Source organism: Filicampus tigris, chromosome 15 (assembly GCF_054856515.1).
Source record: "Filicampus tigris isolate MCC_2025a chromosome 15, RoL_Ftig_1.0, whole genome shotgun sequence".
NCBI classification, from domain to species: domain Eukaryota; kingdom Metazoa; phylum Chordata; class Actinopteri; order Syngnathiformes; family Syngnathidae; genus Filicampus; species Filicampus tigris.
The window spans coordinates 7452909-7467781 of record NC_141231.1 but is presented as its reverse complement, the minus strand read 5'-3'; the positions used below and the strand labels follow the sequence as shown (position 1 = coordinate 7467781).

Genomic DNA, 14873 nt, shown 5'->3' with positions numbered 1-14873 from the left:
ACCTGAGCTATATGGATATTACCATTTGACCATATTATTTCACTTATTTCTTTAGTGATTTTAATGCAAAATAAATTACTGATGAATAATAAAGCCAGACTTTTTTTTCAAACTGAGGGCTAACAGCTTTGTTTAAACTACAATATTCACATTTAAATGTCACTTAATCTTGACACCAGCAACCAATCATTTTACGGTAATTGTAATTTCATTTCACGTTCGCTTACAATCCATTCATCAAAAAGCTTTTCGTCATTTTCAAAAGTGCAATGGTCATTTCATTTTTTAATAAATTAATTACCATATAGAATATAATCATCATAGAATACAAAAAATGATCATACCTGCTTACAGTGTAGGAAAAATAGAATGTGCAGGAAATGGCAGAGTATTTAAACAGAAAAAGCCATTCAAGTGCTTAGCATTGATCCCCAAACCCAGAGATAAAGCTTCATTTCAGACTATAATAAATATACATTTCAAATTAAGACAAATTTTGTAGCAAGTGTGCAATGGGCAGAGAACAGCACAGTGCTGTACCTCCAAAATAAGGCAAAGTTAGCTTAAGAAAGACATTCCACCAAGGCAACTATGTTCACCAGCATGTTTTGAAAGCTTAAAAGGAGAAGGCTTCGTCAGTTGCTCTTCTTCACTGACTTGACTTTGGTTTTGAGGGACCCGGTCGCCCCGTTAACGGGAGGCTCGCGAGTCTTTTTGGTCGGCACGCTAGTGGCGACGTTATTCGTCGACGCCGCGGTGAGGGCGGCGTACGGGGAAAAGCCGGCGAAGAGCGTCTTGTGGAGCACCGATTCGATGGGGGCGAAGGGCGACGTCGCTGAGCCCGTCAGCATCATCCTCGTCTGGAAGATACACAAATATATAACAATGAACCACCGCGCCGACATAACGAGTAATCTAAGAGAATAAATATCATTAGTAAAATGTGATTTGATTGAGACGTGACGTCCCCTGCAATTGATTGTCGACACAAGTTACATTCAGTACGTGTCTTTAATTTACTTAAATAAGACAAAAGCACAGTACATCAATTTGTAATTCATTTCAATAATAAAACCCTGGCAGTTTCGTAAATAAAATTTGTACGTTTTAAAATTTGCTGAAACCCGCAATCATGTATGCGACAGGCCAAAACTTGATGTAATGTAAACATACAGTAGACGTAATGCGTGCAGTATTTGCTTGTCATTAGTAAAAAGTTGAGTGGGACGAGCGTTATTATGAAAAGGAAATAAAGAATAAACAGCGGGACGGAAAGGAGATTGAATCTGATGAAACGCCTCGTTGTACATTTGTGACTGATCAGAGGTGAAAAGGCACTGACGGGTTTGCCAGACAAGGGTCGGATGACGCAAGGCTATGAAAATGATGCAAAAGCCGCCGCCCTGAGGGTAACACCAAGCTAACAACGGCAGACGAGGCGAATAAGGTTCCAAAAGTTAAAGGGAACACGGCCACTGTTATTTGGTGGTCCAATACTTTTGTCCCCTAGTAGCATGGGGGGGAAACCTACAGCTCGTGGGCCATATATGCTTCAGCATGAAATTTAGAGACATTTTTGTTTTGGATTGCCACTTAGCCAAAGAAAAAAGAAAAACACTGCCACTGGACTGCAAATTATGCAGTATCCAATTACCAGAGCTGGGCACTTGACCCTTTTTTGCCGGGCCTCCGGCCATATTCATGAACACTGTCGGCTCCCGCCCCGTTCCGCCCCCTTACCCCCCAAAAAACGTCGCCGTGGGAGAGATGCTAACGGCAGAGGCTTTTAAAAGATCATTAGCTGGCTAATTTACAATTCAAACCCGCTGTGGACACGCTTCAAATGCGCCAGTAGTATTTTGCGTGTGCTTACTTGCATTGCGAGCCCCGGGGTTGGGTTTGTCGTATTGTATGTATAATTATTTGGGTCCAACAGACGGCCAGAAGTCGCAGTCAACAAGTTACTTATTTGCCACACTTTTTCCCCTTCACACTTCCCAGCCTTCAAAATAATAGCATAGCAGCAAACCACTATACACAGCAGGTTTGCTAAGGCGTATTTCCGGAAGTAGGGAAGACGAGACGGAAGAAGTGCATGAACTCCACCTTGATGTGCCGGCGTCATCCTGCGCGCAGCTTAATCTACTCCCGCCTAAAAAGAAGCCTTTCACCGAGCAGGCTGAGATGAAATTTGGCCGCCTCGCGAGCACGTCACACGCATGAGGGCCGATTAGTGGGCCGGACTAAAATCCACTTCCGGCCATGCTTGGTCCAGCCCTTTTTTAAAATTTGTCAGTCCCCACCCCCGCCACAAAAATGGGCATCCGGCCGGGCCGGAGGGTCCGACAGGTCCGGCCCAGGGACGGACTGCCCAGCTCTGCCAATTACTAATGTTATGAAATGTTATGATAAAAAATATGACAAATACTGTCAAATTAGTGAACAGACAATTTCTCAAGGGGCAGTTTTGTTATTGTGAGCACAGCATGATTGCTGCAGCAATCTTATCATTTTGGAGGTCTACGAACGTAAACATTGGCTGGATGGCGAAAGAAATGCATGACGATATGTGATTTTATGTCTCTTTCACCAAAACTTGTGGGAAAACACAGAGGAAGGATTAAAAGCTATCAAGAAGGACTAAGTCAGCAAGAATAAGGGCGGTTGTTCGCTTCTCTTGCGTGCGCCTCAACGCCCCAACTGTACCATCAATCTTCCTGCAATATCTAGGGGCTTGCCCACAATATCAAAATAATTACCGTACCGTGATATTAATACTGTGATCAACTCAAACAGTGAGACTTATAGATGGTTAAATCCCTAGTTGTGACTGACCTTGTTGACCACAGTGAATGTGGTGTAGATGAGCATCAAGTGGTGTGTGTGGAGAGGCAGGTAGTGAGTCTGCTGCAGAGCGAACAGCACCGCCCCGATCAGGGTCACCTTGGTGGGGCTTTAACATGCGCGCGCGCACACACAGACACACACGCACACAAGCACATACACACGCAGCAATAATTGATCTTTAAGAACTTGGTTGATTATTGATTAAGTATGTCTTAAAGAAATAATAAAATGGAGTGCACTACAGTATATGGCTACAACTAGCAGAGGCAATTTTGATTGACTCTCAACTAGGTCGCTGTCTAAAGAAGGCAACATAACGTTAACATTGGACAGTTTGTGGAGCTACATCCACACTGCTACAACTCCAGAGGACAGCATTACTTTATTCAGTACGTAGCATGGAAATAGCAGTTCAGAGCATTCAAAGAGTCTTCAATTTCATTTAAATAAAAAAAATAACTGGAAATAATGAAAACATTTACGACAATAAAAAATAAATTCTCAATTCTTCGTCTTAGGAAAAAAAAAAAGCTGACAAGCCCACAATATGCATTTTCCACAAAAAAATGATTTAAAAATGTCCAAAAATATTGAAAAAAAAAAATCTACAAATAGCTGAATCGCGACTATTTAGGGTCCACTGAAATGGTCAATTTTGCCGAGAGAGCCATTTTGGAAATTCAGCCAAAAGTGCATCCTGTTATGAACCAACAATTGTTTGTTTACACTACACAAAAATATGGAAAAGAGAGCTTTCCAAGACACTCACTAAGACATTTTGAGAAGCTCGTTGGTTTCCGGTTTCCACACGCCGCGGACGAGCTGTTCAAAGTTACTAATCAGACCGCCTCCAGCGCCTAGTGAACACAAAAGTTTAGATGTGATCGGGTATCCCTCGCATTACCAAATGTTTTTTGACACTTCACAGTGAAGAATCACTACTGATGGTTATGCTATGAGTTTCTTGAGTACCTCTGGCCCAGCCAATGGCGATCATGACCAGCAGTCCGTCCTTGTATTTGCTGCGTGCCTGTGTGACGCCACCCAGCACCTTCCACGTGCGTGTCACTTCCTTCATTCCTGACAGAACTAAGCGCAACGGAGGATGGGCCGCAAAGCCGTAAACCAGGTCCAGCGGGCAGTAGAACACGAGGTACCTGTGGGACCACCAAAGGAAACTGTAATCGTCAGTGGTGGTAGTAGCATATTTTTCCAGCAGAGGGCGCTGTTGATTCTTAAACTCAAACTTTCAGTAGCCAACAGGGAACGACTGACTGGTTTCCACCTGTTCCACCTTTACAATGAAAAAAATAAATTAATTTAATATCAAGATATGGTTTTAAATGAACACCCTTTACATGTATCAATATTCTTTTTTACATTTTTTAACTGCATCTGGATATTTTTAAAATACAAAAAATCCTGATTGGTCTAAAACGGTTTAAAATGTGAACAACTGGCAAAATTAAGTAAAGTAAAAAGCATAGCTAAGCCAACCCAAATCTATGGCCATCTTTAGCAGTGAATTTTTTAAAAACGGATGTACTGTACTGTATTTGATTGGCTTTCTTTAAGTGCAATTCCATGTTATACCAGCAGAGAGAGACACAGTTTTCAAAGTTTAAAGATTGAAGCCACTCCAACTGCAACCTTTTTCTGAAGTTTCAGTAAGCGTTAACACGTCATGCTGCCTTCACAGGAAATTAGGCAATTCCACATAATGTGCATGTGAATGGAAACAACACTATCACTGTTGATTATTTTAAATGGTCTAAGGTACCTTTTTCCCCATCTGAGGCCATTTGAAATTTTCAGAGGGCCTCAATTTAGGAAGGATTTGTGTTTACTTTTTATGTTGTGTGTATTTGTGACCTTACTGCTGTTTGTGTTCATTTACCAGAGGAGCGAGGCGAGTAGGACGCCGGTGCTGTTGGAAAGCGGTGCCACGGGCGGTTCGGCCAGCATGATGCCGGACAGCACGGCACCACCGAAGCAGTACAGCATGGAGCTAAACCAGCAGGCCAACGGGCTCGCGCGGGACACCTCCAGTGCTCCTGTACGGCAAAGTAGTACAGTACACACATGAACTAGACCCAAGCAAACAAACACAGCCTACAGTACAGTCTAGTTAAGTGGATTAGGGGTCAAAGTGCTCGGCTGATCGCCTCCAGTTAAACAGCACTCAATCCTGCCTCCTGTTCCAAACACTGGACTCCTTTTTTTTACAGTTTAAAAGCATTTACACGCCATTTAGCATGACATCTTGTGACTGTGTGACACTGAATAGCAACATTCATTACAGCAATAACCTACAATATCAAATACAAGAGCAACAATTTGATAATTCCAAGTTATTGTCATAGGATATTGGGTATGGCAAATTGACCTATCAGTTTTGTTTGGTTCAGGAATTTTTAGCTTGTGCTTGTTGCATGTTCAGGTTTATATAGGTGCATTGGGTAAATGTCATTGTGACAATCACACTGTGAGATGCAATTTATTTAACAAGGTTTCATATTATTAACTGTAAATTGATTTGATGTGGTTATATAGTACATCAAACCAGGTGCAAAATATTTTACCAATCCAGTGTAAATATTCAAATGTTTACTTTGCACTGGAAAAGTTGGGCCTCGAGGTCAAAAAGGTTAAGAGGTACTGCTCTAGACACCTCTGTTAGACCATTTAGTCCCAGCTCCACCTGGCTGTTGCACTTGGCTAGACCTTCAGATAATATGGATTAACCACAGATTAAAGACTACAAGTGAACTGGTGATAAATTTAGAAGAACTAAACATCCAGTTCATCCAAACAGTTAAGTGTATAAAATTCAACTTAGGGATGCAAAAATTTGGAGCAAAAATTGTGTTACTTGTGCTATAAACATGACCATTATTTATGCTTTTTCTAAACTTCCTTTAAAACTTTCTCAAAATTGACTAAAAATCAATCAATTGTTTGTTTGAGCTGCGTTTGTGCTTTAAAAAGTGATTTTATGTTTTTATAATATTGAACTATTCTCCAGTGGGTATAATGGCAAATTTCCTGCAGGTTTTTTTCACCCCCTTCTCTCTCACAAACTGATATCTGGACTTTGCAACATCTTTACCACGCCCTTCTGTCCCAGTCGACATAGAAAGAAGCCTTATCTCTTCTTATTTCCAGCCTGAAGACATTCTTCACCATGTTGTCTTTTAAACTGCTCTTTCCTCTTCACAACTAGCCTGCTTCCCCTCAAATAAATCCAATGTCCACAAAGTCATTGCGAAGTAAACTCTAGTGACAGCTCTTTGGCAGGAAACGAGATAGCTAGCTAAATTGTGGCCAAGGACATTTATTTACTCAACAGCAGATGGGGGACAGGAGCCTTCACATTTACTTCTTATATATTAAAATCTATGTCAGGTAAAAGTGGAGTTTAAAACAAAATTAAACATGACTATTATGGAGAAAAGTAAAAGTAAAAACCTATTTTCTTAAGGTGTTTAAGTGCAGGCCTGTTATGTACTGTAGGTACATAACTGTGATCAAGTTGTGTAAATGCCAGCAAGCAATGATCTTTGAGAAAAGAGTTTGTTTATAGTCTCACATTGTACACTCAAATTGAATTGAATAGAAATGGCAAGAACGAGACTCGATGTGTAAACATTGTTCAAGTGGAAGGCACTCAAACATATTTTTTTCAGGAATATGCTCTATGCAGGCCTATTAGTTGAAACGCGGCATTCTGATTAATATTGTGTTTGTGGAATATGAGTTAAACAGCAAAATCCACCCCTTTTTAGTCATCTCAGGGGGCGGCCATTTTGTCACTTCTGTTGACTGAAAATGACATCACAGTTGCCCAGGGCTCAGGTAATAACCAATCACAGCTCTACTATTTTCTGAAGCGTAGCCATGACAGGTCGTTATCACAGCCCTGAGCACTTGGCATTTTCAGTTGACAGAAGTGACAAAATGGCCGCCCCCAGAGATGGCTAAAAGCGGCTGGATTAAGTCTTATTCCACAAACACAATATTTATCAGAATGCTTTGTTTCAACTAATGGGCCTGCTGGGAATATATTCTTGAAAAAAATATATTTGGGTTGACTTCCCTTTGAAAGATGTCGTGTCCAAGATTAGATCATGTGGCAGGTCTTCACACTTTTTAATTCATTTGAAAGACTGGTCGATCTGGTTCGAGCTGCTGTTTTGGTTTGCAACAACGTCCAAATAGGCTCAGCAGTTTAATGTTCATGTGTGAACAATAGCGTCTATAAAGTGAGAAAATTTATAAGATTAAGTCTTACTCCTTTTTTATTGCTTGGGGCAGGTGTTTATTTGTCAAAAGCACCCAGCCGCAGGATCAGTCAGAGCAGTTGATTCTCAACCAACATTATTTTCCATAAGACTTCATCAGATGTGCCGTAGGAAATTACCTCATTTCACTTAAATGGACCAAAAAAATCTATATTTATCGACACCATGTAATATATCTTTGTGTATAGTGACAGGCCCAGATTTCAGAGTAAGCTCGTTTGTGAGTAATTTCAGATGAGCTCATCATTACTTCAGTATACAATTTTTGCAACATTTTTGTTTGCTGGTGTGCCATGACATTTTTCTAATGTAAAATATGTGGCTTGGCTTATTAATAGTTGAGAAACTGCACTAGATTGAGGTAGAGGTGGACGATATATATCATTGTCGATATCATCGCCAATCTTGCTATCACGATGTGTAATTTTACATTATCGAGTATTAATACTGTCAGTCGACGGCCGCAAAGTATGAGGAAATGCTGAAAAATCAGTGAGCATTGACGGCAGAGGAGGAGGAAGGGATAATCATTCGCCGAATCAGCGGGCAGAGCCCGGTCACGTGACTCGGTCCGCACTTCAGCCGAGCTTCAAGTATGGAGGAGTGTCCAGCGGGCAATAATAGCAAGGCGCGAGTCCACGTCGTCCGTACAGTCTGTAAACGGTTTGGGGTTGACAAGACTGACATCGGTGGGAATAACATTGTTAGTAATTCTGTTGCACCACGAGCCATATGGATTACGAGGAAAACTTGGCGAACGCGCAAGCACGCTAAACAAAAGCTTAAACGCACACACTCAGAAAACAGTCGCCAAGTTGAACCAACAAATATAAACGCACGCACGCACTCACGTCAATCGCGACATCCTGGATGATCGGTTAACATTCAGTTTACATGCTTTTAGTCCACATCATTCATAATTTATGTATTCCCGAGGCATGTTGCACAAACTACGACGGTTTATCAGTGTGACGCCAGCATACACCCAAACATGAATAAAGTCACAAGTCTACATATCACAGCGACGAATGAGTGGGAAAATGCACTTTTCGCGAAATCGCAGTTTTGTTGTTCAACCTTATTCTGAATACGTTGGACAATGTATGAGAATTGGTGTTGTCATGACATTTTCTTTCCCCTCACTGGGTGACACTTCGTCACACGTCACATATCAAATGCATTTTTTCTCGTTCTGATTGCTGTAGTTAACACCTTTTTCTCATTCTGATTGCTCTCGTAGTTGGCAGTGGTACACCAGTACTAACTGCAGCTCAAAATGTCACATCATTATGGAATAACAGCAGAGACAGTTAAATGACATAAATATTTTCAAAAATCGATGTAAGTCTATACAAAATTCTTTCTTCTTTTTTGTTAAATATTGTCGTAGAATATCATTATGTTTTGCAGAAGCTATATTTGGTCATTTCAAAGAGAAGTTGTTCACAAACACTGTCTATCCACAATTGGTCTGTGAAGCAAGTGCAGATTTAAAATATTTTTTGTAGAATATCGTCAAATTATCGTTAGAGTTTTTTGAAAAAATTTCGATATATATATATATATTTTTTTCCCCATATCGCCCACCCCTAGATGGAGGGCAACTATTTGAGGAAAGATTTATTGGGCCCTCAGGAGTCCCTCGCAGGATTTGGAGTGTGTGCATTGAAAACGAGTCAACATTACACACGGGAAAGGAAGAGTAAGCGATGAATGGCCAAAGGCATTCCTTTCCTTTTTGGGATAAAAAAAAATTACCTTCTTTAATGTTGACTTCCGCACTTTATTGCAGCGTAAATACTGTGTATGACACTGCTACGTCAACACACATATATTTGCATGCGGTGCATTTGCGAACCTCCCGCAAGGGCGCGTTGTCACGTGTACACTGATATGGTCACAGTGGGGTGTCAAGAACAAAGGGTGAAAAGGTTGCAGGCACTCGGATGCTTTGTGAGGCAAGTTCCAAAATAGACCACTCTAACTTGACCACAATGAATTCTATTTGAGAGCAGTTCAAGTCCACCTGTTCTTTGCGCCATTATCACTGTGATATAATGTAATATATAAAACGACGAGGATACATGCTTGCATTTTGACACAGTTACACACTCCCGATACGTCTAAGCACGTCTTGTTGCCCTTTAGTCGCTGTCCAATGAAAGCACGTGTCGCTAACAGAGGCATTTTTGTTGTTTTTCTGATAAAACCAACTTGGAGATACACGCTTTTGATCGGACAGTGGCCTAATGTAATATTGTCTGTACTAATTGAATGTTGGTTTACTTGCCTATAATTTGCTTGAGTAAATAATCCAAACATAAACTGGAATAGCTTGTTCTCAAGTAGAATTCAGAACAGCTTGATGACAGTCAGAGTTTGTTTGGTGAACATGGTCATAAGCACCTTTTATTCGTACATTTTAAACCAAGGAGACTACGTTACTGTTTTTCAGCTCAATGAAAAGCATGTACAGTGAACCCCCATAAATTCAAATATTTACATGTTTTTATGCACCCTATCGCCCATTTTTGTGCTCAGTCCAAAGCAATCAAAACATTGCCTTGCAGATATTTTGTGGCAACAGCAAGGCAATTTAAACTTTTTTGGGTGTGTTTGTTACTCCACGATTTTTGCTATTCACAGCAGGACTTGGACTATCCTCCACAACTGATTGAATCTCCTACTTGTGGGTAACCTCAAAACATTTTGCATCAGATGTTTTGTGCATGCTACTTCAGAGGCATATTTCAGAAAAAAAAGTTGTGTTTTTGTTATTTTTTACTACTCCATTTTTAACGCCCAGTTATCTTGTGTCTCAAAAGATTATCCTGTGCAATATTTCTGTGGTAGGCCACCCTGAAAAACAGACTGGGCTGACCATCATAAATGTTAAACGTCTTTGATATTAATGAAATCAGAGGTTTTGTGCTAGCTTAGAAACATATTTTCCTGCTGATTTCTGAACTTTTTATCACATGTTTTCAATGGGTTCATTTTAATTTGGTGCATGAAGCATGTATTTAAAATTGGTGGTTTTCATCTGACGACATCAAATGTTTTGTGCTATTTTGGCGGGATACTTCCACTGACATTTTAGTCATTTTCTGAACTTTGTTCTTAACAGGTGCAGTTTTTCAGATAAATGAAGCATGTGTATACAATTCTTCTGTTTGTAGTCTACACCAGGCGTTTTGTACCACTTTAGAGATATATGCTGAATCCCCCACCACCCCAAATTTGGCAAAAAAAAAAAAAATCGGGCCCAATTTTACTTTAATTTTCCACCACTTCCGATTGAAGTCAGGAAAGGCCCGATGTCTTTATAAGATTAACTCAAGCGATTATCAAGAATGTGGAGTGTGTCACAAATCTGCTTAATCTCCTCATATATTTCAGTGCGATTTAGTGAAATATTTATTTTCAGTGTGTGTACATGTGGTGAAATACGTCATCTACCGGAGCAGTGTAGTGATTAAAAGTCTTGAAGCGTCCTCCAAAGTTTACCTTAGATAAAAATTTCTTAGACTAGTAATTGGATCCTAATAAGGCTGGAGGAGAAAACTCGTAAGAAAAATTGCAACTCCAGTACTTTCGCTGTGACGACAACATTTGAATAACACGCTTCAGGCGTTAATTGTCATAAACGCGAATTAGTCAAACCAACTGATTGAATGACGAAAACATTTGAAAAACACGTTTCAGGCTTTGCCATAAGCGAATTAGTCAAATCGACTGATTGAATGTTTGTTGAAGGACGTTTGGGACCCTGTTTGGCGTTGAATGCAAGCACACCTGAGCTTACCTGGCTGCTCTCTCAGAGCCATGATGGACACGACGTAGTGCGCCAGATCAAAGAAGGGAAACATGGACAAGTTGGCCAATCCGTGAGACAGCTCGTCCAAAGAATCCATCATTTGCTAATAAAGTTCGATAACTTATACTGTATATATATAGAGAGAGAGAGAGAAAAAAAAGACAAGGCACCAGTCCAACTCGAAGCATTTGAACGAGCGCCTTAGCTTGAACACAGATGTACTTCCGCCATGGCGGCAATACAAAAAAAAGACAAAGTTACTCTCAAGGCATCAGGAAGCTTTAAGCATCAATGTCGCTGTTAGTCACCGGGCAACAGGTCGGCTCTGAACCCCCAGTGTTCATCCCCTGGCGGCGGCCGTTTTTACAACGCTGTCATGGTCACATAGCAGGAATTCCTGCTCCGTGTTCCGCCATAGTCGCGATGCTGCAGGAGGAGCCAGAGCCGCGTTGCGATTGGCTCAGGGGGAGAGAGTTGAGCCAATCATGTGCCGGGAAGTGGCACAGGACCGACCCCCGCCACGCAGTACAGGTCACTGTGCTGTGTTTTCATGGAGTAGCACCTAACATTACTATCGATACAACGATTACCATAGTCGACATATTGAAATTGACACATAAAACTAAAGCTTAACTAAAAAAAAAAGTATTTCTTCTCAGTTTTCATAACCATCAAAAACAAGATGGACAATTTAGTAAAACTCAGCACATTTGTTAGCTATTTTTTTTGTTTTCTTTTATTCTTTTCAACGGAAAACAACATTTTAGCTCTCTGTTGGTCATTTGGGTTGCAGGTGAGCTGGAGCCTGTCCCTGCTGACTTTGGATGAGAGAGGTGGGGTACACCCTGGACTGGCAATCACAGGGCACATAAAGACGAGCGTTCACATTTACACCTCTTATATTTCTGAGATCTATTGCCTATTAGCTAATCGATGGTAAAAAAAAAAAAAGAAAAAAGTGTTATTACTAATTTAAAAAGCTGCTTAGCTGACTTTATATAATGATATTATAGCATTAAGCAACATTAGACTTTTATTTGAAACTATAGATTAATTTATAGCCTATGTGCTACACACGTTTGAGTGTATGTGTTTGTGTGTGTCACTGTCAACTGTTTATCTAATTTTAATAAAATAATATTTACACATAATTTAATCATCGTTGCAAATGATTGATGATGATGATGAGGATGATGATGATGATGATGATGATGATGATGATGATGATGATGACGATGATTATGTACTTTTGAACCTGTTTTTGAACACATTTGTAATGTGAAGGTGTCGTGTGGTCAGTGTTATGGTGACATCTACTGGTAACCAAAGGTGTCAAATCCAGGTCCAGAATGTAAAATCGGTGCCACAGTTTGACTTCAGCCACAGATGCTTCTCTACAACGTGCTCCCCGGGAGCTTGTTTACTTGCCGGTTGAGTAGAAGTGCCCGTGGTCAGTGACTTCTGACAAGTTTCATTAAAATTGCTAAATTGTGTTATATTTACACCCAAATGTGCCAAAAATCGTGTACCTCTATGTTGTTGAAGGACGTTTGGGACGCTGTTAGGCGTTGAATGGCAAGCACACCTGAGTACAATGACTATATATAACGTGTATGATGCGTTTTTATTTTCAATATTATACTGTACCTCCTAAGATAGCTTTTAAAATGGATATATTGGAAACGAAACCAAGAAAGTTGTAACGTGACCAAATGGCCACTAGATAGCAGCAAACAACCATCCACTTCTTCAATTTAACATTATGTTACCTGACATTAGTTGTTCCATTCTTAACCCACAATCAGCAGTCTACTCAATCAATCATATTCTGTTTGTTTATAGGATACTAGTCAATTGAGAATTCTTAGGCAAAGCTACTGGCCACAGATGCTGACTAAAGCTGCTTGATAAAGCAGCAGTCTTAAAGTGCTGACTAAAGTTTCTGGTTAAACCTTTATGGCAAAAACTGCTGTCTTGAGCATCTGGCTAAAGCAGCTGGCTGAAACCGCCAGGTAAGGAGTCTGTCTAAAACTGTTGTCTAAAACATGATTGAAGCTTCTAGGTACAGGTGCTGGCTAAAGCTGCTGATTAAACTGTTTGTTAAAACTGCTGGCCAAAACCGTTGGCTAATGCCAGCCTAAAACTGCTTGTCAAACTGTTGCTACATTCACACCATTCACACCGCTTTATTCGCTGGCATTTGACCTGGGAAATTTGAAAATTGAATGCCACAGCCACTTCATTCAGCACACCGGAGAGGGGAGGCGCTTCGGTAGTAGACTACAGCATTTTTTGACATCGTAATCAATCCTCCTGTCCCGACACATTGTATATTCAAATAAAATGACAAATTAAATAATATGAAGTTCAAATCTTCCTTAGACAACCACAATTATGCCATTCCCGTGTTTCAATAATATAAAACACAACATGCAAATGAAAAAATGATTTAATAATAATTTTAAAATATATATTTTTTCATGAATCTCACTGGGTGGGCATTCTGTCAATCCGGGTGGGCCTGGGTGTGGCTCCGCCCCTGAAGCCTGGTCTCTTTCTTTCTAATCCCAGTAGTGGTAGCTGACCGTGTTATATAGCTCGGGATGTCCACAAACGGCAAAAATAAACTTTTCCTCCATTTTTGCGCTCTCCACACAAACCTAAACTAAACCTGTTGGTTAAAGCAGCTGAACAAGACTTTTGGTTAAAACTTGCTGTCTCAAAACTATGTTTGTTAGTTTCTTTCTAGGACAGGAAGAAAAAACACAAAATCTCCCTAAAAGAGCCAAAGACCATTTTTGTGGCTGTGTAAATATGTCAAATGAAAGCCCTCATACACCATTACATCTATTTCAACAGCACTGGCCATATTGGAACCTGAACAACCTTTGCGTGCTGTATTGTTTTGTTTATTGTTTTTGCTTAGCATTCTTTACAGTACACAAACTGGGATCAACTTGGCAAATGTACAACTATTTTAATAGCAACAACTGTTCATTATAGCAATCATTGAAAGAAAATAACCCCTAAAAAACGTGTTGTGCTTTGAAAATTCATTATGTTATGTATGTATGACAGCAGTTTTGCTACAGACTCATTAAACGTATCAAATAACATTAAAAAATCTAAATAAATAAAATAAACGTGACTATAGAATGCCAAATAAAATTAAAAAGGCATCAAATACACAGATACAAAGTCAAACAATATTAAATAAAAAGAAATCAAATAAATCCATAGAAAATACCAAATAAAATAAAAAAATACATATAAAATCTAAAATGAAAAGCATACAAGTAAAATAAAAAGACAAAAATAATTGAAGAAATGCAAAATAAAATGAACATAAATCTAAAATACAGAACAAAACAAATGAATAGAAGATAGAAAACAAATGTGAAATGAAAAATAAAATACAAAATATATGTCTAAAATACAATATGAAATAACAATAGATTTTTAGAATACATAATACACAAATACATAATAAACAGTACTTAAAACATATATTAAATCCAAAATAAAATCTCCCCCCCAAAATATTTCTGAGGATGCCGGATATAAAAGCAAAGAAAAGGAACATACTGCCAAAGTGAAGCTGCGCATTTGTGAACTTTTCTCTCAAAGCCAACAGCAGAAGTCACACTGATTTGCAGTAAGTCTGTTTCTGTTTTGTTTTGTTTTGTGTGTGAAAATCAGGTTTTTGTTCTCTGAACACAATGACGTTAATGCACCTGTAAACCCTATAGTATAGGGTTTACTGGGGCCCACACCATGTCTTGAATTTGATTGAAAAAAATCCCACATTTTATTTGACAATAAACAAGGGTTCAGTGAATGCATATATGAAACTGGTGGGGTTCAGTACCTCCAACAAGGTAAAGAACCACTGCTCTAAAGGTATATTT

General features: G+C 39.5%; 1 protein-coding gene across 1 annotated transcript; it reads right to left on the bottom strand.

Moving 5' to 3' along the window:
- Nucleotides 1-265: 265 nt before the first annotated feature.
- tmem38b (transmembrane protein 38B) lies at nt 266-11450 on the bottom strand. The gene is made up of 6 exons (XM_086054334.1): nt 10954-11450; nt 4745-4901; nt 3820-4004; nt 3617-3704; nt 2836-2953; nt 266-860 (listed from the first exon to the last, which is right to left on the bottom strand). Exons 1-6 carry the CDS (start codon nt 11063-11065, stop codon nt 636-638), a joined length of 885 nt encoding a protein of 294 aa, XP_085910460.1. The 5' UTR covers nt 11066-11450; the 3' UTR covers nt 266-635.
- Nucleotides 11451-14873: the final 3423 nt, after the last annotated feature.